This window comes from Phalacrocorax carbo, chromosome 15, assembly GCF_963921805.1.
Source record: "Phalacrocorax carbo chromosome 15, bPhaCar2.1, whole genome shotgun sequence".
NCBI classification, from domain to species: domain Eukaryota; kingdom Metazoa; phylum Chordata; class Aves; order Suliformes; family Phalacrocoracidae; genus Phalacrocorax; species Phalacrocorax carbo.
The window spans coordinates 13503351-13528217 of NC_087527.1; the positions used below are offsets into that span (position 1 = coordinate 13503351).

A 24867-nucleotide genomic window follows, 5' to 3' on the forward strand; every position below is an offset into this window, starting at 1 on the left:
GATGTCAGGGTGTCCCCTACCATCTGGTCTGTCGGAGCATGTGGCAGATTCACCGCTCTCAGGGGAGGGCACGCTGCAGAGGCCATAGGATCCCATTATGCTGTTTATGGGGACGAGCCAGACGTTTGTCTCGCTGAGACTGGATCTCAGTCGGAGATGCACCCACCACCCAGTCCTTTCCACAGCATCTTTAAGAAAAAACTCGGAGGATGGGGCTAGTGCTTAAAGAAATTTTGCTGCTTAGGGAGAGGGGTGGGGGAAACCCGAGGCGTTTCGGCCAGACGCAGAAGGGGAGCCGAGAGGGGACAGAAGCCGCCGTCAGGGGCTGAGCTCCCCCTCCCCGAGCTGCCGGTGCTCGGCGCTGCGCAGCGCCGCGGCCGGACCGCGCTGAGCCGCCCCCTCCCCGCCGGAGCCCTGGCACCGCCTCCCTCATTAGCATCCCTTCCTCCTCCTCCTCCTCCTCCTCCCCCCCCCGCCGCTGGCCGGGGCGCTCGGCCGGCCGGGCGCAGAGGGGTGCATGGCCGGGGCGGCGGCAGCCGGAGCAGCCGGAGCAGGGGTGGCCGAGCCGCGCTCCGCTCCGCGGCAGCCCCCCGAGCAACTTTCCGGCGCGGCGCGGTGCGGGAGCGGGGCGATGTGACCCTCCCCGGCAGCAGCTCGGAGCGGAGCCCCCCGCCGCCGCCTCCATCCTCCCTCTCTCCCTCCCCGGCGGGGCCCGCAGCCCGGGGCGGGAGCGCGGATGCGGCGCGGAGCCCCGCGGAGCCCAGCGCGGGGCCGGGGCCGGGCCCTGGCGGGGCGGGCGGCGGGAGGAGGCGCGGGGGGATGCTGAGCCCCGCAGCCCGGCACCGCGCCCGCCGCCGGGAGATGCTCCTCGTGGTCGCCCTGTGGCTGGCGTGGCAAGAAGCACCCGCGGCGCCGACCCCCGCGGCGGACGACATCACCCGGGGAGTTGTGAGTTACCCGCGACCCCCCAGCCTCCCCCCCCCCCCCCCCCAATCCCACTTGTCTCGGCTCCCACCCGACACCCGTCTTCCTGGGTCCCCCCACCTCCGGGCATCGCCGGCCCCCGCGGCGCTGGAAATGCTCCCCGGAGCGTCCCGCTGCCCCTTTACACCCGCTGTTCCCTCCCCAGCACCCTCTGTGTGCTGCCTCCCATTGTGCCTGGTGCCACCCCCCCCCACTGGAGGTCCAGCTCTCCCCCTGCACCCAGTGCCCCCCACCCCATACCCGCTGCAGGGAGCTGTTTTGAAGCCAGTGTCGTCCCCCCCCTCCTTGCACCCGGTGTCCGGTGCACCCCTTGCAAGCATTGCACGCCCCCATGCACCCAGTGCGTGGTGCCTCCCCCGCACTCTGTGCCCCCCACCCTGCACCCCGGCACGGTGGCCCAACTTCCCCCCAGCCCAGCGTCTGCGGGGTGATGGGGTGACGGCCCCACCAGCGTTCACACACGGATGGTGCATTTCTCAGGCGCTGAGAAAGGGCTGGCCTCTCTCAAGGGCTCTCCGCCTGCAGCGGAGCCACCCAAACTCCTGCCAGCAAGCGGGATAAAATGGCACATTTGGAGTCGGAGCGATCCCTGGGGATTTGGGACACGGTCGGGGATCTGTGGCGGGCGGAGGGTTGACTTGATGGCGGTGGTCTGCACAGCGTGGGCATCCTTGTGGTCCTGCTTCCCCGCTCACAGGTGGCTGCTCGGTTTGCAGGGAGATGACAGGTTTTAACAGGCAGCGAGGGCTTAGGTCGCGTCCCTGCCAGGTCATGGTGCCAGCAGGTCCGTACAGCTCCACACCGCCTCCTCGGAGAGGGGAGAGATGGAGGAGGCTTTTCTCCTGGATCACGAAAAGTTTCTTGTATCTGATACCAGCTGTAGCTCGGAGAGGAGAAGCCCCACGACTACACCAAACCCGGGTGTCGGAAAGCTGCCTGTGGCTCGGCATGGACGAGCAGTTCTGGGGCTGGACCCGCCAGTTTGGAGAAATTCCCTGAAATTTCAGCGAATTTCAAAACGCCCCCTGTGCGCTGCTGTGGAGGAGGAAGGGAGGATTTGCAGCACGGCAGGGTTATCTAACGAGCGGGGCTCACACGGAGCGGTGCGCCAGGACGCTGCCGCCACCAAGGCTTGGCCACCGAGCGCCTGCTCCGGCTCTGCTCAAACACCTGCCGGGAAGGACAGAGCGTGTCGTTCCCCGTCGGTTCCTAGTAGAATAGAAAATGTGGGGAAAATAAGGCACATCTGCATTATTACGGTGCTTTTGCTTCCCTCTATAACCAAATGCTAAAGCTGGAATTAATATTTCATACAAACAGCACACGAATCGGTGTATTCTGCCCCAATCAATTTGACTCAAACTTCGTCGTTTGACCTGCTTTTGCCCTTGCTACCATACGCGGTGCGCTCAGCTTTTACAGGTTAAATGTTAATAATCAAGGGGGCTTATTAGTTACAGCTGACAGCTTTCAGGCATTAAGGTACCTGTTTTTTTTTGTCCTGGACTGGATTTGAGCAGTAGCTCAAAACCGTGCTGATGAGCTGTGGCAGTCTTGCAAAGCAAAAGGTGCTGGGATGGTGATAACTGTGCCGAAGTGAACTGCAGGAGAAGGGGATTACAGAGCCCTACGTTAAAAGGCTGGGGAGGGCAGAGTAGGTGATGTCAGATGGGTGTCTTGGTGATTTCTTGCTGTGGCAAATGCATCTCTGGCTGGAGACGGTGCTGGTGGGATTAGTAAGGGGTTGATTGTGAAGCAGGTTTGTGCTTATGCCCTCTAATGAGCAGCAGGGAGCAGAAAATGCCAGGTATTTTCAGAGGTGTTTGTCAGGAAAATACCACTGTGTGGGAAGTGAGAGCTTTAAGAAGAATTATTTGACATCCACTTTATGAAGCAACTAAGAAATTAAAGATCTGTGATGCATTTCAACCAAATATTTGAAAACTAGGAAGCATGAAACCATGGCAATAGAAAGCTCCGCTAACCTTTGAAAATTATATCCAGCAATTCTCTGCAGTAAATAGAGCACAATGTCAACAGAGCTTTTACATCCCAAATATGCCCCCCCCCTGCAGCCGAGAGGCTTTCAGTGCCGAGCAGGACTGCGCCTCCGAGCTGCGTCCTCCGCTCCAGTCCTGCCATGGGTTTGTTTTAAATGAAACAGAGATGCTGGGCCAAATTAAAGTTCAGCAAAACGAGAGAGGGCTGTAATTCAAAGGCAGCTCTTGTTAGAGTGCTGCCCAAAGCAATATAATATTGAATGATTCTCCAGATTTCATTACTAGTGGAATATCCTGCCCAGTTTATAAATCTAGCTTGATTATTAATGTTTTTATTGTTCTCCATTAGCTGCTCTAACAAAGAGAGCATAAAATAGCAGATGGAACGGGGCGCGACTTGAGTGTTTTCCTTGAATTTTAGTACGTTGCTTTTGAGATTTACTACTTTGCATTTTGCGCTGCCGCCTTTACAGTAAGCCCCCCAACCCCTCCTCACCGCAGTGCCCAGCGTTCGCAAATCGCATCTTTTTATGGCTGTTTGGGCTTGACAGTCTCAGGGGTGTGAGCAGGAAAAAACTTTATATACGTTAGTAGTAACCAAGTAATAACAGCTCTCGCTTTGCTGGGCTCTGAACCAGGTCTAAAGGGAGGTCTACCTTCAAGTTTTATTTTTCAGAAGAGCCGGTGCAGTGGGGTCTGTACAGTGAAGGTGCTGATCTGGAGACCTGCGGGTTTGTAAAGGAGCTGGCTGTTGGACGGGGGCTCCTGCTCGCTGCGGGTACGGCGGCTGCGCGGTGGGACGCTGGGCGCCGGGCAGGAGCTGTGGCTTGGGCAGTGACCGATGGCCAAAGCTGAGCAAGCTTGGCCCCGAGGGAGGTGCTTTGCCCCAGGGAGGCGCTTGGCCCCGGCGCTGGGATTGCAGGGTGGGAACTGGCGGTGGGGTGGTGGCGTTGGCATTGCCAACGTCGTCCCTCGTGGACACGAGGTCTGGAGTCAGCGGCCAAGGGCTGCAGGAGTGCCAGGAAAGTTCTAGTTTGGTTGCAAGAGCGTGGGTGCAAAAAAAAAGACTGTGAGCTGCTTTTTCTTGACTGTGTGGTCAGGGGTGACGGGGAAGGTCTGTGTGTGCCCCCCAGGCGTTTCTCCAGCTGGGGTTTGCAGGGCATTCTTGGGGGCTTGCGTATGAACGATGCCTCCCGCTCACAAAGCCCGTCTGTGTTGTTCCCAAAGAAGTTGCTCCCAGGGGATGGAGGCATTTGCATTCATCGGTGGAGGCTGGGACCCGCACCCCCCTCTGCCGCCATCCCAAGCGGCTCTTTGTTCGGGGCAGGGTCCTCGCCTTTGTGGCAGCTTCTCATTTGAATGACAAGGATGCGCTTGTGGGGAGAGCGGGGTGGCCCAGAGCCTTGTGATGCTGTGTCACACACACACCCACCCCCCTCGGCTGGCTGTGGTGGGCCGGGGGCACAGACAGAGGTTCCTCTGTGTCCCTACATCAGGGAGCGGAGGGGCAGGAGGAGCAGCAGTTTCCTACAAGTCTGTGCCCTGTGTCTCCCAGGTGCCAAATTTCAAAGCAGAAGCCGGCCCACGCCTGGGGACCTGGCTCCTGCTTGCTGTTTCTGGGGTGATTTTCCTGCTTGCAGGAGGGCACGAGCATCCTGCTGCTGTCACTGCCAGATGCCCACGTGCCGCTGCGCATCCCGGTCCAGCCGACCTCCCGCTCCCACCTGCCCCAGGATCAGCCAGGACCTCTCCTAAATTGCTGCATGTGAGCACCTGGGGTTGGGCAGGGTGTCCCTGAGACATGGCTTGCCTCCCGGTTCAAGGCTTGGGATAATTAGCCCTCTTAAAGTAAAATCCTTTTATGGAAATAGGCTGTTCCCTTTATCAGGAGAAACTACCAGACTCGTAACCTTCTGTTTCTGCTAATGGGGAAATTAAAAATTGATAATCCCAGTTGGACCTTCATTCAGCCTTCTAAAATGGCAAGTCTTTCAGGAGAAAATGCTCAATAGATTCCCTAAACAATAATGCATTCAGGCCAACAGCATTGGAGAGAGGAGCTTTGCTTGCCCCCTCTGCCATTAAAGCACTTCATCCCTTCCAGTACGGAGCAGTGGCCATCCCATATCTATGAATTCCCTCCAAGAAAGTTAAACTAACATGTTAAAAAAAAAAAAAGAAGTGCTGCTGGTTACATTTTAAGGTACCTTTTGAAGCTAAAGTACAATGCAAACTAAATTGGCTTGACAAAAGGCTGGCTGGAAGCCTTCAAATAGACAGGCTCCTGTGAAAGCATTTAATCTGGTATTAAAGCCCTGGCTGGTTTGAATCGCTACTTCCCTTTCAGATTTGAGCACCCCAGACATCCAGATACAGCAATACAATTTCCTCCTGTGCTTGGCTGCTATTTCTCGCCCAGCCGGGTGAATTACCCAGGGTAGTTAAGCTAAATTACCTGCTTTAATGAGACTCTGCCTTCAGGGAGGGTTCAGAGCAGGTGGGTGAAACCCTGCTGTCCCTGGGGACATCCCCATGGTCGGCGCTGGGGATGGAGCGGGTGAGCTCCCACCTTGGCCTCGCTTTTCGCCCTTGGGCGCTGCAGCGAAGCGTTGTGGGGTGGAAGAAGCTCCTGGCTGGGGGGGTCCCACTCCCTGGTGGCAGCGTGCGGTGGAGCTGTGCCTCTGTACCCTCCTTTTGTCCCTAAAAACTCCTGGGACTCTCACAAGGGAGGTCGCTGCCTGCCTGCGCCTACCTAACTCAACCCGTGATGTTTCGTTATTCTCCCTCGTTAAATTAAACTTGCAAAGAGGCAATGCGAAAGGCAGCGCGTTCCCATCCCTGCCTGGCACCGGATGGGGCTCCCCCGGTTGGGGGTGCGGGTGTGACTCACCGGCAGGACCACGCGCGTCAGCCCCACCAAGAACACGGCGACGACACGGGTGTGACACAGGTGACGTCGTCACTGAACCAGGGGGCTTGGATGTCTCCGACAGCCTGCCTTGTCCCCGCAGGTTCATTAGTGCCAGCGGCGGCTCGCTCTGACTCATCGCTGGGGCCGCACACTAATTCCTCATTATTTACTCATTGGCAAAACTGCTGCAGGAATGGGCTGTGCGGCTCCGGGAAAGGTCACGCTGCGGCTGAGGGAACCTTTATTTCTGGGTGCTGTGGGACCAGGCGTGCACCCTGCGTGGGGCTCGGGGCCCAGCCGGCCTCGTGAAGGTGACGGCGTGGGAGGGAAAAGCCCTCGCGTCTCAGGCGCAAATCGCCGGCTGACGGCAAACCTGGGCCGCTGCGTCGTCGCTCTTTAAAGTGTCTCGTTCAGAGTAGAGCTGCACTTGAAAGCCAAGGATTTGCTTTCAAAATAACCTGAGATCTGACATCAACAGTTCTCAAAATGTTTTCTTTAATCAAAATCGCTTTAAATGGGTAGATTTGGGAGTTTCGGAAGCTCTTGCTGCTGCGCACGTGCAGCTGCGTGTGTCGTCTTTGTCCCAGATTTTTATGAGGATTGTCTCTGATTTCTGGGTCAGAGAATTAAGAGATTTGATGTTATATTAAAAAAACCCACACCAAACCACATATGCAAAGTTAAATCCAGTGCAAAACAAAGCAGATGTGCGGGGGCGAGGGGAAGAAACTGCTGAAGGACCGGAGAGTTTTAGATAAGTGTAATGAGAAACTGCCTTTGACAACAGGTTTGTTCAGAGGAAAGTCCTGCCGTGACTGACATGGAGCAAATGCCGACGCCCACCGAGGATTGTGGTCTTCAGATGGGACTCTGGCAGTTTGATTAGCCTTGATGATTTAATAGAAAAGAGCCCAATTAAATCTGAGGAATTTCCTGAATCAGAATAAACTATGTGCACAGAAAATTGTTCTTCCAAGAAATCTGGAGAAGATCTTGCTCCTGGCGAGAAGGGTCCGCATACGGTGATTTGGAAAGTGGCAGTATATTCAGGATTTTTTTAATATTATTTTTTCAAGAGGGAGTTTCTGCCTGTTGACTGTCGGTGGTCAGGCAGAGTTCTTCACACTGGCTGACATATTATTTCATCCTGACAATATTGATCTTTTGGGTGAACAAAAGCAATTTTACTTGTGTCACAGGGTCCTTGCTTGAAGGTGATGGACATGTTTGGATTATATCATCTTGTCATTTAACAAACCTCAACTGGCATCTCCTGTGGTTCAGCTCCTGGCTGCTGAAGATCGCCCGACAGCCTGAGCGCTGCCGTGACGTCCTGGGTTTGCTCTGCAATTCGACTGTCCTACGTACCCACTACACATGTCCTTCTTTAAGGATGCGGGACAAAAGGTCCTGTCATCTACTGTGCACGTAGGAGATAAGAGGTCTAGGCTGCTTCATCCACAGGTCTGTCTTGATTTGCGGATGTTGCCTGTCCTCCACCATGGCAGAGGCATTTAATCCCCAGGGCCTCCATCCCAAACCACCCGGCTCTGGATTTTTCTGCTTCCCACCAAATGCCAGTAGCTGGAGATGGCAGATACCAAAAGATCAAAAGGAAATGTCACGGGCTGTTGCCAGACTTTGGGGATCTCGCTGTCCAAGGCTTTTTTGACGTTGAGAAGGCAGATCTGAGTTGGGACCAAGACAGCAGCTGAACCCTGGAGAGGTCCTGAATGGGATAAAAGGATAGAAGAGACTGGTGCATGAGGAAGGGGTTCCCATGAGATCCCTTTTGAGAGGGGAGCCTGCTCATCTGAGGAAGCGTGTGCTTGATTGGAAGCTGCAGACTTTCAAAAATACTGCGAGTTACGGCCACACTGCTTGTTCCCAGGCTTTGACTGTCTACGTACCAATCAACCCTTCATGAAGATTTGCTTTTCTCAGTGAGGTGTTGTCACATGCAGAAGCATTACTGCTGGTGTTGTGGCTGAATCCATCTCAGGAGATGGATTGTCATGTTTCCCTCGAAGTCGAAGCTGTGACTCCGGGTGCCCTGAGCGGCTGGGTGGCTCTGCTGGGCTCCTCCGCAGCCGCCCTGGGCACGGTGCCTTCTCAAAGGCCTGTAATCACCAAAAACCATGGAGGCCTGCTTGGGTAAAGGGTGTAACGCACGCAAATGCTCCTTTTGTCCTGCTGTAGCTCCTGAGAAGTTTGTCTATAGGATCCCAAAAAGATACCATAACTGCTAGAGCCAATCCCACCACGACTCCAGATTTAATTACATGTAAGCTCTGGAGTTGATGAATTCAGCCTTTGGGAAAGGGTGTCAGGTCTCATTTATCACTGAGCAAGAGAGAAACAAAGCAGTCTCTCCTGTTTTTCTTGAGCCGACCATGTGGGATCTCCTTCGGAGATATTGCATCCACTCAGCATTAGTTATGTCTTAGCTGGTGCTCGGCCGAGGCTGCGCCTTTGACAAGGCACCTGGTGGGGAGCGTGGGGAGCTCCCGCCAGCCCGTAGGCTTGTTCCCACCTTGGTACTTGTGTTTTCTTTGTCGTTGCCGTTCCTTCTTCATGCTCATAGCGTCCCTCCAACACGTCCGCCAACAGAAGGGCAGTCAGTGATGCTGCTCAAGAAGCATCTTTGCTCCTTTGATAAATTCTCTGCATTAAATTGGCTTTTATTTTTCTTCTTTGTTCTCCATTTTTTGCTGCACAGCGAGTTGCCCGTTGCTGTGTACCAAGCCGTGCTGTCTCTACCTTTGCATCCTTCATGTCAGAGACTTATTTTTGCTCAAAAGCAAGGGGAAATTGGGTTCACAAAAGGGAAATCCCTCATAGACGCGCCTGTGAAATGGCAACGTGTTTTATATAAAGGCGCAGCTAAAGAGAGGTAGGTGGTTTGGGCCTTTTGCCACATTTTGTTTATGCTGCAGAAATGTATCCTCCAGGTCTGATCAATGAGACTCTGAAATGAGGAATAATCTTGCATGGCCTCAGCCGGCACTAAAGTGTACAGCAATCCAGTTCTTCCTCCCGGGCTGGATGCATGTCATATTTCATGACAGAATGACAGCCCCGCCAGACAATCTGTTGCTGTTTTGGCATTTCTAATACACCTCGTGCTTTGGTACACACTCACTCAGTGTCCAGCGAGATCAAGATAATCTAGAGGAAATCAGCTGTCGTGCTCCGGGGTCCCATATGGGCGGTGAACGGGGCAACAGTGATTTGAGTAGTCTTCTACAAGTTTGCCTGGGTTAAAAAACTTCCCCAAGGAGATACTAAAATTCTCTTCTCCTGCCTGAAACCCAGAGCACCAAGTGCCTGATCTGTCAGGCTCTGAGGCACAAGACGTAGCTGTTTACCAAGTAAATGCATCGCACGCTGGAAGGTAACCTGAGCTCTGGGCACCGTGTCTCTAATAGTCAAAGGCTTCCCTTTGTGAAGAGTATCCAGTCTGCTCTGGTGTTGGGTGGCTTTCGTGGGGTCTCCTCCTTCAGCCATCGCTGCAGCTCCCTGGGGTTCAGCTCAGGGGGCTCCACGTGAGAGGCGGCTGCTGGGTCAGCGCTTGGCAGCGTTACGTATTTTGGCTCTTAAGAGCTGCTTTGTTCCCCATCAAACCGTGGCAGCGCAGGGGGTTGCGTAGTGGAGGAAGGAGGACTTGATGTATTTGCTCAGAGCTGCGGCGTGAATGCGAATGTTGCTGCGTAGGCTCCGGTGACGGTGCGTGGCTGGGCTGCACCTCGGCAGGGTCCCGGCGGCGCCGAGTCCTGTCGCTGCTGGGAGCCAGAGGCATTAAAGAAGTGGAGTATTTCTGGGAGCTGGGCGTGCTCTGGCTGCAGCTGCGGGATGCAGCTCTCCAGGTGATGCCCTGGAGTGACTTCTCCTTCCCGGACACTTTAAAGCCTGCTGGCTGACCCCTGGCTTGGGATGGGTGTGTGGCCCGGGGATCTGCTCTGCAAAGCCCATCTGCTGAGCTGGGCCAGCAATTTTCATCTATGCTTCTGTAACTGGGGGGTTTACTTTCACTGGTCTATCTCTTTCCAGCTAGGTCTTTCCTTGCATCAGGGTTTGCCAGGAGCCCAGCAGTGCCCTGCAGATGAAGCTGTTTCCCCAGAGGGAACCCTCTTTCCCCTGAGGGTTCGTGGGCCCTGCCTGGGCTGTGCATGTGATGCAGAGGTTGGAGGAGATGGGTGATGGTGGGTGCCCCTCCGCACTCAGCAGGGAAGGCCCGTTCCCTTCCCTGCAGCCCCTCGGTGTTAGCAGAGCTATTCCAGAAAATCACCTTTTTCAGCAAAAGGGGTTTCTTTCTGCGATAACAAATACCTTGGTGAGCCAGGGCTCCAGAACTGAGATCTGCCCGCTCCCAGCCTTTGCAGGCAGCTCTCAGGGGAGATGTACATCAAATGTTTTTATTCTGCAGACAAATCCCCAGGGCAAGATCCCGTCCCTGAGCCTCTGGCGCGTCCTGGCTGCTGCTGCTGTAGGGCGGTGGGTGCTGGGAAGGGCCCGGCTCAGCCCCGGGCGGGTGGGCGCTGCTCAGGGACACCCATGGCGTCCCCGTTGGTGTCGTGCCGCTGCCCTCTTGTGGAAGCTGGGAAAATATCCGAGAAAATATGTTGGTGGGCTGGGTATGGAGCTTGGAAACGCACCCGTGGGAGCACGGCGGAGTGCTGGGTTCTCCCCCCAGGTCTGCACTGTGCCCAGCCCTCCAGACTGCTGCCTGAGTGCCTTTTTTTATTGCTGTTATTAATAGAGGGTGAGGGAAATGGTATTAACTTAGCCTGGGAGGAAGGGGCTCCCAGCATTCAAATCCTGCCCCTTGGTGCAGAACTTCGGTCACTAAATCACTGCGTGGCAATAGTAGTCCGTGCTTTACATCGATGAAGTTTGCAAAGTGCCTTCCGCGCCTCCTTGCTCTTATTCTGCAGTGATTTCCCTCTACCTCGTAGCAAATACCTTTATCAACAGCTGCACAAACTTTGACTTTCTTCTTGACACAGCGTACCGTGGCGCGGAGCCCGCCGGGTATCTCCCGTAGCCGCAGAGCAGGCACAGACCCACCGCCGCCCATCGGTGGCAGCTCTGCCGCTCTCCTCGGGAAGGCGTTACGCCACGTCGGCCACCTCCTGGGAACGTCAGCGGGTGGGCGCACCCACGGGACTGCAGTGCCAACGTGCTGGCTCTCGCCTTCGCAGCCCAGCACCATCTCTCCATCGGACTCGGGCAGCTCCAGCCGCGAAGGGCAATGATGAGTAGCTGCCCTGGAGGAAACCTGCTGGTGCCAAGCATCTTCTGACCCCGCCAACCGCCTCGTTTGCAGGCCTCTGTAATAGCTGGCAGAAATCGTGCTTTACTGTGTAGGAAATGGCAGCCCAGCACCATCAGTTCGTTTTCCAACCTCTGTTCTGGTTTCCCAGCCCTGTGGGACCCTGGTGAGCCTGGTGCCCATCTCCCACCTCCACCCGAGGAACAGCTCGGGCAGTGGATCTAGCCTTGCTCCTTGGGTAGCCCCAGTCCCACAGCTTCCCTGAATTAAAGTTCTCATCTTCTTCATATTTCCCTCCTATTTAATTTATTAATAGCCTCTTCCTGAAAAAAACAGCTTCCGTGTTAAATTTCTAACGAATTTTAACTATTAAAACCAACCTGTCTCCTCCTGCGTTTCCCAGGCGCTTGGCAGCCGCTCTTCCTTCCCTGTTTTCCTGGAAAGCAGCGTCGACAAAAGCCCAGCCGCGTTGGCAGAGGTCGTCGGTGCCAGCCCGAGGCAGGGGCTGTGTGTTGTTGGACGCGAAAGGGAGCCGGAGTTGTGGCAGCTTTGTGTCCAATTCATCCGGAGTCCTTGGGGTGCCTACTCGCTGTACCTCCTGCGTTGTGCCTGTCTGTATAATCATAGATACTTGGTTTTGCTTGTCTATTTAGAGGAATCTGTTCTCTGGGCAAGGATACCTGCTTTTTTTTTTTTTGTAGCTTTGGGATCATCTCTCAGCCTCTAGGTTATCTAGACCAATACTGTGTCTGAACCCTGGCAGTCCTGAATTCATTTTCTTCTGATGAGGGACAATATTGTCTTTTTGATGCTGTGTACAGGGAATTCAGTCTTGGGAGCCAGACTCGTTCAGAGCCAGGTCTGAACAGGGATGAGGAGCTGAGCCCTTCCTCATATGCTCAGAGACTCGGGTCTTATTCAGAGCCAAGAGATACAACTGCAGAAATTTAATTAACATTGCAAGACCCTTTAAAGCAGAGTTTCTAGCAAAATTGCCAGCTCTGCTGCGCAAGCGGGTGGGACGCCTGAGCAGCCTCCACAGGGAACTGTCGCAAAATAACAAATGAGTCTATGTCCGGGCGGTTGCAAGGACAGCGGAGGAAATCGATATGGCACGCTCTCCTCCACTGGGGTAGCCTTGAACCCTAAAGAGAAAACTAACTGGCAGGCAGCTCCCAACACATCACCTTGGGATGCTCCAGAGAGCTGAAGTTGCTGGGCAGCAGCTGGGAGCGGGGCGATGTGCCGGCTTGGACCACCTGGGGACGGGCGCAGGGTCTGGCCATCGTCCGCGCATGATGGACCGGCGCTGGTGTGGAGCCCTGCGCAGGGGCTCTTGCAGAGGAGGTCACCTCCGTTTGCAAATTAGACTTGTTTATGGCCAAAAAAAAAAGTGACCACCTGTAGCCATGACTGAGCCTGGAGAAATAATAATAAAGGCAGTGGCAGGCAGAGTAAAATATACACCCAGCTGGTTTCTGCATGAGGATGAGAGAGGCAGAGGGAACTGCTCTGTTGAGATAATCCCGATACCTCCATTTTTCAAGGACTTACAGGTCTCCAACCACATCGTCCTGAAGGAGGAGCTTGTTCTTGTGGGGACCCACAAGCCGTGGGACCAACATTGCTTTCTGCTGTAATCGTATCATCAAAGTTCGGACAGGACGTGCTCGAGGCATTCGAAAAGGAGGCGACCAAGGGCCAGAACTGCCCTTCTTTGGGGCTGTGCAGAAATAGGGGCGTTAGGCTGAGGGATCACTGCTGGTTCCCCGCTGGCCTTACCTTCAAGGGGAATAAGGGCCTGCTAGCCAGAAAAAGGGGAGACTCTGCTCCTCATTAAGACGCATAAACAAAATTAGTTGTTTCCACAGCATCAAAACAGCTGAAGGAAGCCAGTGGACTCCAGTCCCCCCGGGCCTGACTTGTTGGCACGCGGTGGGGCGGGAGGTAACCTCAGCAAGAGCAGTGACCGAAGCAGCTGCAAACAAATCCTTTAAGGACTCTCCTGACATAAATAAACATGGAAAATAAATGATGTCCCTGGCACTCTGCCCTCAACTGATGGGAAACAAGCTGCATTAACATAGCAGTTCAATAACCTGAAAGAGCTTCAAAAGAGACCTGCTCGCCAGCCCCAGGAGAAGGGGGAGCACTGCCTGCGAGCGTGCAAAACAAGGTTATGAAACGTGGCAGAGCATGAAACAGTGGGGTGAGAAAGTACTCAAACATTGGATTGTGAGTGATGATGGTTTTCTTAGGAGGAAGAGCAGAAAGGAGAGGAGGTGTCTGTAGCCGGTGGTGGATGTGCAAGGTGAGGGCGAGGGTGCCAGTGTTGTGCCCTGAACTGTGGAGTTGTGACCGGGGAAAGTTGCCGGGGTTTTCTGTCCGTCACACGAGTAGTAATCTTACTTTCTGCAGGGAATATGCTGAGAGTTAAGATGAGGGTGCCTAAAGTCTCCCGGGGGACTTAGTGATGTAAATCCTACACACAAAGGTGCAGAGTAGGTGCCTGGGCAGAGGGGGCTGCCGGGGTGGCTGCTCCCACCATCGTGGGCGGCTTCCCTGGCTCTTTGTGGCACAGAAAACCTTGAACTTCACCCCCAGCCCAGCCTGCTTCTTCCTATTTCCCACCACTTCAGCCCATCTCCTGCTTCATCCTTTAATTAGACAGGACGGGGCGTTACCCCACTATTCAGCACTCCCTGAAAGCTTCTCTCTTAGGGCAGCCTGTGGATGGATTGGAGGGGTTACTGCTTCTTTTATTCAGACTGTTGCATTTCTCTGGCTTCTCTAGAAAATTCTCTTTGTTCATTAAACGACCTGTCTGTTAGGGCCCAGATGGCTGCTTTTCTCTCGGCTTTAGAAATCGCCTGCTTAATTTCCCTGGTGCCCTGCCAGCCCTGCGTCGGGAGGCTGCTGGGGAGGGGGAAGGAGAGCGCACCGACGTGCACCGACGTGCTGCAGCTCAGAGGCTTTTGCAGGGTTTTCCCAGCACCGTCTCTGCCCGCAGGGATAGCTCTGAGCAGGGCAGGGGGGACTGAAAACGGCCACGGTGTGGTGGAGCGATGGCTGGAGGACTCTTCCCACCCGCTCAGGGTCTCCTGGTGATCCTGTTTCTCCCCCCTGCCCTACCAAAACAGCTCCCAGGTGTGCTTGGTCCCAGTGCTCACCTCTCTAACAGCCTTCTCCTATTTCTAGCCTTGTGCTAGTGCTGTTTCCTTGTGTTTTCAATTTACCTCTTAACATTAACTCTTGATTTCTGTGCGCTGTGCTTGTGATGCCAGTGACCCATGCCTGTGGTTGGCATCGTGTGCCAAGGCATCCCTGGACATTGCTGCCTGCATGCTCCGGTGAAGGGCTGGGCACCCCAAAAACCCCACACCATCAGAGTCCAGGACAAGAAAACCAGACACAGCTGAAAGCAGCGCAAGCGTTTTCGGTGGGGGGTGCGTGGTGTGACCCTGGCTGGGTTTGGTGGGGTGGGGGGAAGGCTCTGCAGGAACCTGCCCTGCTCTGCTGTGGATTCAAGAGCAAGAACGCCAGGCTGAGAATTTCCTCGGCACTTGAGGGAAGGCGTGTTACAATCAGGCAAGGCCTAAATAATTTGATATACTGACTTTTAACATGCAGCTCCATTCTAGAGAAAACGTTGCTTGGGAGGAGGGCTGCTGTGCAAAAGCAGCACTCCATCAAGAGCTGACAGCAGTGCCCTGCCGCGGAGGCAACGCTCGCCCGTTTTGCAGCCCTTTCTACTCTCCTCCTAAAGCTGCTTTTGCAGGAGAGGTTCCTCCAGGAAGGCAAGCCTGCAAAAGTTGCTTTGGTGACTCAACTGACATGCGCCTGTGTTGATGTCTTAACTGCAGAAGGAGGCTCAGGACCCACTAAAAGAAATCGCATCTTCACTTCATTGCAATTCTTTATTCCTTCGCTGCAGGTAGCATCACAGATAAGTGGCCTCTTTGCTGAGGGGGTGGTGGTGGCTTACATGGAATCGACCTCTTGCTCATTTTCACCGCCTCATTTCACAGGCTCCCAGCACTGTGATTTTTGAGCTTCCAAGTGTTATGTTGCTGCTTTATGTAGGAAGCTGAGTTTGGGCCTGAGGTGGGAGAGGGATTCACATACTGTAAATGCAGCCAGGGGTCCGATGTGCTGCTGAGGTGCTGGACACCATCTCCCACCGGAGGAGGAGGTTCAGGAGGGGCCTGATGCTGCTGAACCCCTCCAGTTTCCCCCTGCCGTGGCTGCCCTTCTTGAGGGTACCACCTCCCCTTCGCGTGTCCCATGTAATGCAGAAAATGCATCTTTTTTGAACGTGTTTTCATGCAGTCATGCTAAATTTAAAGCTCACCTTGGCAGGGCAGGCCAATGAATGAGTTTGCTTGCTGATGTTGTGTCTTAGCATCCCTTGGTCACACCTCAGTTTGATTAACCTCCATCTTGCTTTACCCTTTTTGGCTGATCCAGATATCTGTGCCATTTTTCCTAAGAGAGGAGAGGAGAGGAGGCCTCACTGACTTCCCCAAAAGGACCCTTGGCAGTAACGTTTCACGGCCAAGTGATGGGTGCACTTAATTGAATTCCTTCCCCCTTATTCTAAGGCAATTGCAGAGCAAAAGCCTCTCCTGGGAGTGCTTGGCCGCAGCATGGGCCAGGCTCCGGCACGCCGCTGGGCCATCTCCTTGCTTCTGAAACTGCTAATTCGGGAGCTCAGGGGGCTGCTGGTCTCATGGCAGCACTGGAAATTAATTGCTACCATGGTTGAGTTACGGTGGGATGTTATTTGCAATGCATTAAATTATGTTAAGTGCCTGAGTATATGCACTTATTTAATTATTTGTATAAATCCATCTGCGTGCCCTGGTGTTAGCTCTCATCTATCTCAATCCCACCTCCGTGCTCACGAAGGGAGAAGCGTGGCTTTCACCTGATGCTTCCCAGTTTTTGTTTCCTTGCTGAGCACTCCTTCACCCTCCTACACCCAAACAGCCGTGGGCTGGCCCAGCAGCGCCCGCGTGGCGAGGCAGCCGGCTGCCGCGTCTCGGGAGCTGGGCGGGTTTGCTGGTAGGCAAAATTCAACCGCTGCACAAACTAAATCTGCTTTCTTTCCTTCAAACATAAGGCTGGTGACTGGTGGCTTGCTCCTGCTATGCTACGTGTAGGAGGCAAGCAGCTTTCCCCAGAGGATGCTGCTGCTCAATACAGATCAGCACAACGCTCCTTAAAGCTGTCCAAAAGGATGGGTCATAGGGTTTGATGAGGTTTGCGTCGACCTTTCATGGATTTTAAGGAAGTCCTTTACCTGCTCAGGTCTTTGGCTTCCCACCTATTTTGATAGGCTTGCAGTAGTCTGCCACCTTTAGCAAGCGCTTTTGAAATCTTCTGATTTTATAGAAAAATGAGCACTGGGGGACACTTCGAAAGAGATGCCAGAAGCCAGGCAGGTTTTCCTGGCACGGCTTGGTTTGCTGTGCCCGTCAGCAAGGCAGGGGCAGAGCTGGGGGTGCCCAGACCAGTGGCCAAGCCTGTGCTGGGCCAACCTGGCTGTTGCCACTCAAAGCAGGGAGCTGACCTCAGCTCTGGCAGCAAAAGCGCTGTCAGGTCTGCATTAACCACCCGTCACCAGTGATGTGACATTCCTGATAGGTGAGCAGCAAAACAGCTAATGACTTCTGCCATTTGACAAATGTTTCCTGACACAGCTGGGGAGGTCATCGTATTTCCCCTGGAGCCATTTGTCTTCTCTTCCCCGGTGTGTTTGCATTTAAACCGCCTCCTGCCTTCCCTGGCTTTGCACAGCAGCTGGCGCCTGGGAGATGCTGCCTCTCCTGGGGTGCCGGGGGCGAGGGAGGACTGAATTCAGCTCCGTGCATGCCATGTTTGGCGCTGCCGAAAACCCCCTCTGAGTGCAGGCAGCTGAGAGGAGGTGTCTGTGGGAGCGACGCCGCTGCCTGCACCCTCAAAAACAACCCGCTGTGTTGGAGAAGAGCCGTGGGGATGGTGGGGCACGAGAGGAAACCCCTCATGGTGCGTGCTCGGCTCCCCTTGCTGCCCTCCTGCCATCGCTGGAATCCTCCATCCTATTTTCTGTGTTGCTCTATGGGTCCAACATCACGGGTGATGCATCTGGCAGCTCCCATAGGTGATGCAGCCGTTGTTCAAACCCCCTCTGTGCTGTCGGGGGCCGCGCTCCTGCTCCTGCCTGCGCTTCCTCAACCCACGGCAGCTGCTGCCACGCTGAAAAATTCACAAAACAGCTGCCTGGCTTTGAGGAGCTGCTGCTGCCCGCTGCACCCGCGCCGGCTGGTAGGGGTCCTGCAGGACGGGGCACATGCTGGGAAGGTTTGCCCGCTGCTGATGGTCGGGCAGGAGGACAGGCAGCAAGCCAGCAGCCCAGGTAGGTCAGCACCGGGAAATCAAAGTCACCCTGTGCCTCGGGGACAAGCCAGGGCTGGGACCTGCTGCTGCTCCCGGGAGCAGCTGAACTGCCGAGGTGGGAGCCGGCACCGCTGGGGTTTTGCTGGCACGAGCCCGGGGCTCGGCTGCCTGGCATGGGTCCCCTGTCCTGAGCGAAAACTCAGCTAGGGGTAAAGCATCCAGAGCACGGTGGCACACAGGAGAATTAGCTCTCCGAGCACTCGTGGTGACCATCACCAACGCGCCGCTGCCCACCTGCCCATCCATGGGGCCTGACGGAGGGTGGCAGCTGAAGAAATTTGCACAGATGCAAAAATCCAGATCCAGTGAGCAACGGCCTCGCTACCACCAGCACAACAGGGCTTTGCTCTGCTGCTGTCCCCCGGCCTGAGCCAGCGACCTGCACTGGCAGGAGCATTCGGTGAGCGATGCCATGTCCGCCAGTCCCTGCTCAGGGCACCGTGCTTTGCGTTGGACGTGTCTTTAGCTAAAGATGGAAACCGCAGCCAGCTCCAGGCAGTTTTGCCTGGGAATCGATATTTTTGGCCTTGTTCTCAGTTAAAACACTAACTTCAACCATTTAAAACAAAAGGAAAACAAGGCAATAAACAAAAGTCTCCAAGCAACTGAATAGCAAGCCCTCGCAAACAAGATCAAGTGAGACAGAAGAGCCTGGAATTTTAATGTTGGAGGAAATGCCTTTTCCTGGATTTATTTTCCCTTGAAAGGGTGAAGCTGCTTCCAGCCAGCGCGGGGGCTCCTTTCCTAGGGAGGGGACGCTGTGGTGCCAGTACCCGTGCAGAGGGCACCAGGGAAGGGCAGGAGGTAGCCAAAGCATCTGGGAAGACAAGAGGAAGGGCTGGATCTGGATCCAGCCCCGCTGCAGAAGAGGCAGCGCTGGGTGGGTGCAGAGCCCGAAGACATCGCTCCCGGTTTCCCTGGGCTTCGCCGCCAAAGGAGCAGAGCGTGGCGATGCCAAAAAGGCGAGTCGAGGTGTCGCAAGACAGAGACGCTGTGCTAGGGAAAGCATCATCGCTTGGGAAGCCGGTGCGTGTTGGAAACCGGTCCCTTTGTTATTTTTTTTCTCTCCTCACTGTGCTGTGAGATGGTCAGGCTTTTTCCCAATCGTCCCCATGCGGGTGGAGAGCTGGGGAGGCTGTTTCACATTTCATAATCCGTGTGACTTGATTAATTCAGCTGTATGTTAAAACCTCATGAAATTGGCCAATTTTGCTGAAGTTTAAAATAGATTATATCCATCTCCTAACGTCAGTTTTGCAAATAACCACTTGGCGGCTTCTTAAAATGTTAAAGATAGGGGATAGGCTCCGCACTGCCAAGCGGAAGGCATATTTAGAAGAGATAATATGTCTTCTGTGTGAGCTCAAATGATGAAATAGATGTTTGTGAAGCACTTTAAAGCATGGTTATGTCAAGAGCAAGAAGATCACATTTGTTTTTCATTTGTATGCAAGGTGAAGAAAGGACAGGCAATTTTTTTTCTCCTCCTCTGAACTCTTACAATCTTCCACCATAGAAATTGGTGATAATTGCTGCAAAATGACCCACTGGGTTAAGGTGTAAGCTTGAACCTTGAGTATCTTTCACTTGGCAAGAAATTCAAATGATTTGACTTTGACACCTTGGCAACCCATCGCTGGAACAAATAGAGAGATGGAGAGTGGATGCCAGCCGCAGAGCAGCATCAGTCGGGCTGTGCGCGGCTCTGGGGAAGGCCAGCGCTGCCTTTCCTGACACCCAAGAGCCTTTTCTATTGATTCGCCTCTGTTTTGTGTAATTGGCTTTTGCACATCAGACTGGGAAGGGCTTTAGAAGCTACTGGTTTGTTGTTTTTTTTTTTTACTTTTCCCTTCTTTCTGGAAGTTTTTCTTAGTTTTGAACAAAGAAAGGATAAGTTTTGAGTTGTGGGGTGCGGGTCCTCTGGGTGTGTTTGTGTGCGGGAGCGGGATGTGCTTCAGCAGCCTGGTGACCCTGCTGCTGGATCCGGCTGCAGCCCTGGGGTTGGCGCAGCATGCCGTGGAGCAGGGCGAGTTTTCACCTTCTGCACGTGTAGTCCCTCATGGAGGACATAACCTCGTGTCCCCGCTCACAAATACTGCTCTGCCAACTGCCTCCTGGGACAGAGGAAACTCCTGTTTAATTACTGTGGCTGTGATTTTGACAGCACGAATTTCCCTTGCTGCCTTCTGAACCTTCAAGGTTTCCTGCAAGCAAAGATAAAGCCCCTTTGCAAAGGCTGTTTGCTCCATGGAGGGTCCCGGTGCCCCCGTACCGGATGAAAGTGTGGGGAGGAGCAGAGGGTGACGTGTGCCAGGGCTGTGGGACCTTCATCTGATGATCTCAGAGGGCTTCAAAAATGGGTGTTAATCCAGCCTGCAGCAACACCTCGTAGTCGTGCATCAGGCTGAAGGGACAGGGGCCGTGATTTGGGCCATGCTTGGCGAGCGTCCGACCCTTTGGTTTTTTGGGGATGGAGGTGGGAAGGAGCCAGCAGGCGGGGGCAGAGCCCGCCCAGCCCTGCCTGCAGCAGCTGGAAACGCAAGCCGCGGGCACGAGCCCGCCTGCACGAGGTTGGACGGGGCGCTTTGCGCAGCGGGCTGATGCAGGCAGCGCCGGGGGCGATCCAGAGCCTCCCCTTTACCGACTCTAGCAAACTGGGTTTGTCTGCGGGAGGGATTTGGGGGAAGCTCATCATCCAGGTGATCATTCAGATGAAGTGTTGCCTGCACTTCGTTTGACACCATCAGCTGCAAATGTTTTGCCGCTGTGTCATCACTCCAGTTTAGACTGTTGTCAGCACCCGAAATCACAATCAGTTTAATGCCAGCTGTGGTTTCATTAGCATTACTGGCAAAATCTGATGTTACCTCGGAGTATGTCTTAATTTCCCCTCTTGCTGTAGAGCAGAAGGCTTGTACAGTGCCCACGCTGCCTTCCACATAGCACACGCGGAACTGGAAGACCCAGAGCACCATCCCACACCCCACGGATGCGCTCGCCTCCCCGTTGCAGCGCAAGAGTTGTCTCCTTAGCAGCTACTCTTACATCTCCCACTTACTTGAGCTGAAGACATAACGCAGGTGCCCCGTGGGAAGAGTTGGTGGATGTGGGGGCTCGGAGGAGCTCCCTGCAGCTCTGCCCTTCACTGTGTAATGAAAAAATAATCTGGTTAAGGAGGTCTTGCCTCAGTCGTGGGGAAGCAAAAGGATATTCTGTGATGGCAATCAGGCTGATCCAGTTTGATAGCTTAAAAGCATGGATTCAGCAATCAGTAAAATATGCACATGTGTAGTCTCTTCAAGAACAATTATTCACATGCCTAAAACTTAAGCGCCTGCTTATTTCCCTTTGACCTCATTGGGTCTTAGACACAAATGCTTACTGTAGCAGGACCAAAAGAAAGAGAGAGAGAGAATGTGGTTCCATTTCCAGGTATCTATTGTTTTAACCTCTACATTTTTAATACAGCTTCACTTGGGGAATAAAAGCAATGAAGAAATGTAAGGTAAAAGCCTGGCCATGCGGATGCCTGTGGTGAAAGTCGTCTTAGTTCCGTTGGGGTAGAGATTGCGTGGGTGGATTTGTCTTTAATTTCATTTTATTGGAAGGGAAAAGGGAGGCAGGTACATGAAAAATTAAGGTGTTGTGCTGCATAACTTGTGAAATTAGAAAAGCTGACAAACGTAATTAGAAAAATCTATTTATTAAGCAAACACTGATTGTGGACTAGGAAAACTAGCAGCGTTTCCTCCTGGTACAGCTGGGAGGTGAGGGTCTCACTTTGGATCTCCTGGGTTTATTTTGCAGGGATGCTGGTGCTCAGCAGCTGCTACCAGTGCTTAATACCTTCTTCGTTGCTCCATGTGGTTTGGCGTGCTGTAATGACTCTTCTCCGTCATAAATGTGGTGTCGCGATGCCAAAAGACGTGGGTAGGGGAATGTTCTCGCCCAGCCCAATCTGTGTCGCTGGCTGTGGGTCTCCAGGGTAGAGAGGACCACACAGCTGAAGGTTTCTTTTCTGTCTGTCTGTGCCGCTCTCGTGCTGGTGTTGCGAACTCACTGGCAGGCTCTCCTGCCTTGCTGCATGCCAAAGACCTCTCTTGTATATTGATGATCACCAAGAGATGCTCTTCTCACATGAGCTTCTCAGCTACAGCTTCTAAATGAGCATGTGTAGCTTGGAGGAGCCATATATTGCTGCCTTCTGGGTCCTCTAGCATGACATTAAAGTGTCAGATGCTGAGGTTCCAGTACTCTCATTGCAGGATTGCAGTTTTTGGAGGAATTGGTGCCTCGTTGTATATTAAATTATTTACAAGTCGTTTTGTTGGTGGCTGGATTTGAGAATTTAAATGTATATGTGAAGTAAAGGTTTTCAATAATGAAATAAGGTAACAAAAAGATAAAGCCATTATATGCATAATTAAAATGATGCATAGCTATATGTTCTTTATGTAGCTGCTTCAGCATCTCAAATAGCTTATTAGGCTGAGCAATCAGCCCCTGAAGCGTCTCCCAGGCCAGGTTTGCCTCCTGCTCTTGCTAGAAATTCTGCAGACCCACCTGGAGCGGGACCCCGGCCAGTCCCTCGGGGACAGTGGTCCTGCCTCCCCCCTTCTCCCCTAATTTCTGGGCTTGGAGAGTGGGACAACATATGTCAAGGCAGAAAGGCAGTCTTAAAACAGCTTAATGATATTTTTTATTGTATCCCTTCAGTCATCGTATTCCTATTTTCAAGGTGCTCGCAGCCTTCTGAGGGTGTGCCGGGGGGCGGGTTCCGAACATCCCCTTATGAGAAGCAGTAAATATTTCCTCCTGTCTATTAACTAATCTATTTCTTGGCATGGTTTAGAGATCAGACACAGTACTGCAGTGTGCCAGAGAGGGAATGCTTCCCTTAGGATAAGCAGCTCTCCCTGCAGGCACGTAGCATAGGGAGTGCTGATGGGCAGGGATGGAGGTGGCTGTTGAGTAAAGCTGAACCAAAACCTCCTTAAACATTGTCCTGCAGAATCCTGTATCAGTAACGGGAAAGACAACATCCAGCTACCGTGGGGCAGGTTGCCTGCGAGGGGTGCTGGCTGTGGGCTCACAGCCCCACAGGCATCTTGCTTGGGTAGAGAGCCCCAGGGAGCATCTGGCCGTGTTGGACCTGCTTGGTCCCTCCAACCAAGGGGATGGGGCAGGGCAGCGTCTGAAGATGCTCCTTTGGTTTTCCCAGGGGTGTCCTGGAGAATCCCAGTCAAAAAAATTCCCAAAATGAGCTTGAATAATGGCATGCTCAACCAGCTCTTTAATTAAAATATAAGAGATTTTCACCACTTCTTTAGCTGGTCCCAGCTGCAGCCCGTGCTGTGGTAAGCGCGCAAATGAAAGGAAATACAGTGTCCTGCAAACTTTTTGTTTTCCCCTAAAGCCTGAAGCCCCGCCAGCAGCCAGACCCTGCGCAGGGCTGTGCTTCCAGTTCCCAGGACTTTAAGCAACATGAAGGACGTCACTTCTGAGCCTCCGAGTTCAGAGAGAATAATTTAAGCTTTAACCTTTCCTTACAAGATCTGTTTCAAAAGGAGCCTTGCTGTAAAGTCTACCCTTACGTAACATTAAAATGCACTTACGCACTTGAGCTCCGGGGGAAGCTCCTGTCCCCGGCTGCTCCCCATTTACCCACTGCCTCTTGTTGCCCCCGGCATCGTCTGCCCAAGCAGCAGGGGATTTTGGCTTTGGCTCTGCTGTCCTCACGTCCCCAGCGTTGGGATGGCTAGAAGCTGCTGGGGCTGTGCGTGCGGAGCCGGTGGAGTCCCCAGCAGCAAAGAGGTGGGAGCAGCAGGCTGAGATGGCTTTTCTTGCTGTCCAGGTCAAGTACATCTTGAGTTTACCCTGCTCATAGTTGTTCAGCTAAAGTTTTCTTACTCAAAGAGCTTGCTTGCTTTCTCCTAATAGTTTTGGTTTGCTGTGTGTTGGTGGATTTATTGGTGGAAACGCTTCAGTGTCAAGCTGCTCAAGACGGCAGGGCCCACCTCCGATGCTTCGGGTGCAGGCAGGAGGATGGGTGCGGTGGGTGCGAAGGCAGCGGGGCCGGGAACCTCTTCGTTAGTACCTAACCCCCAAGGGGGGAATCGCCGTGGGTTTGTGTGCAGCGTCACTCTGGACCGCCTGGCAAGGTGGGGGGGATGCTGCAGTTGGGGCATCGGCGGAGGGGGGGAATAACCATGCAGACGTGCCGTGGGGAACCACCCGTCTCTTGCAATGCACCCGCTGCCTGCCGAAGGCTTTGGGGGGCTGCGGGCAGCAGGAGGTGGTGGGCTGTGCGGACTCAGCCTTGGCAGCATCTGTGGAGGGTCAGACTTCTCCCAACACCAGTTCCTTCATGAACCCGCCTTTGCTTTAGAAATCCCTGTAAAGCAGCTCACTGCTGGAATTTTCTGTTTAGCCGGATCTTCATTAGGGTCTGTCTTATTTCTGCTCTTGGTTGACACTTGCCTGCTTTTACCAAGCAGTCTGTGATGTTCTTTATCAGGGTGTGCAATGCTTTCTTCTTGCCCTCTCCTCGCATTCCTAACCCGCCTCGCATGCTGCTTTTTCATATCCCAAGCTTTGCGGGGGTGACCCGGTGGAGCCTGCCCGCCCCAGCACCCCACTGAGCCAGGTCCCCAAGCCGTCTTATCTGTCACTTGTGCCCTGAGAGCCAGGAAGCTGCTTTAACGCTCTTTGTAGTACAACACAACGGCGTACAATATACTCAAACACAGAGCGAATAACGAGTCCATTAAAACGGGCCCTGCTGAGCTGGTGGGCTGGGGTTACTACGGGCGTCCGCCTGCTGCTGTCTTTGCGGTTGCGGCTTTTAGTCAGATTAAATTGTGTCAGAGCAATCTGAATCTATTTTCTTCTGTTCCTCCCTCTTCATCCATCCATCAGAGGATGCCTTTTGCTGGCATGTTTATACTCCCACCTGGTGCAAACTGTGGCCGTGGTTGAGGCTGGGTCTCGCCGGGGCGATGGGTAATGGAGGAGGAAAGTGACGTCTCAGACCTCCTCGCCTGCGTGATCAGATGTGGGGGAGAAATCCTGGCTCCTTCGGAGCTGTGGGAATCTTGCCTGGTTTCAGAGAAGCTGAGATTTCACCCTTCCTTTGCTGCCATGTTCCTCCCGAAACCTGCCGGCCCAGGAAGTGGCGAACTGGGAGCAAAATGAGCTAAGATTTTTGCAGTAGTTGAAGTGGCGGATGGCACTCGGTGCTGGTCCTCCAGAGAAAGGCTCGC

At 53.7% G+C, this 24867-nt stretch overlaps 1 protein-coding gene across 2 annotated transcripts in view; it reads left to right on the forward strand.

Moving 5' to 3' along the window:
• The first annotated feature begins 474 nt into the window (after positions 1 to 474).
• MMP17 (matrix metallopeptidase 17) overlaps positions 475 to 24867 on the forward strand; it is a 70344-nt gene continuing 45951 nt past the window's right edge. For both annotated transcript variants that reach the window (XM_064466457.1, XM_064466458.1), the window contains exon 1: positions 475 to 948. In XM_064466457.1, the coding sequence (XP_064322527.1) occupies positions 820 to 948 (129 nt within the window). In that variant the 5' untranslated portion in view covers positions 475 to 819. The remainder of the gene's footprint in view (positions 949 to 24867) is intronic.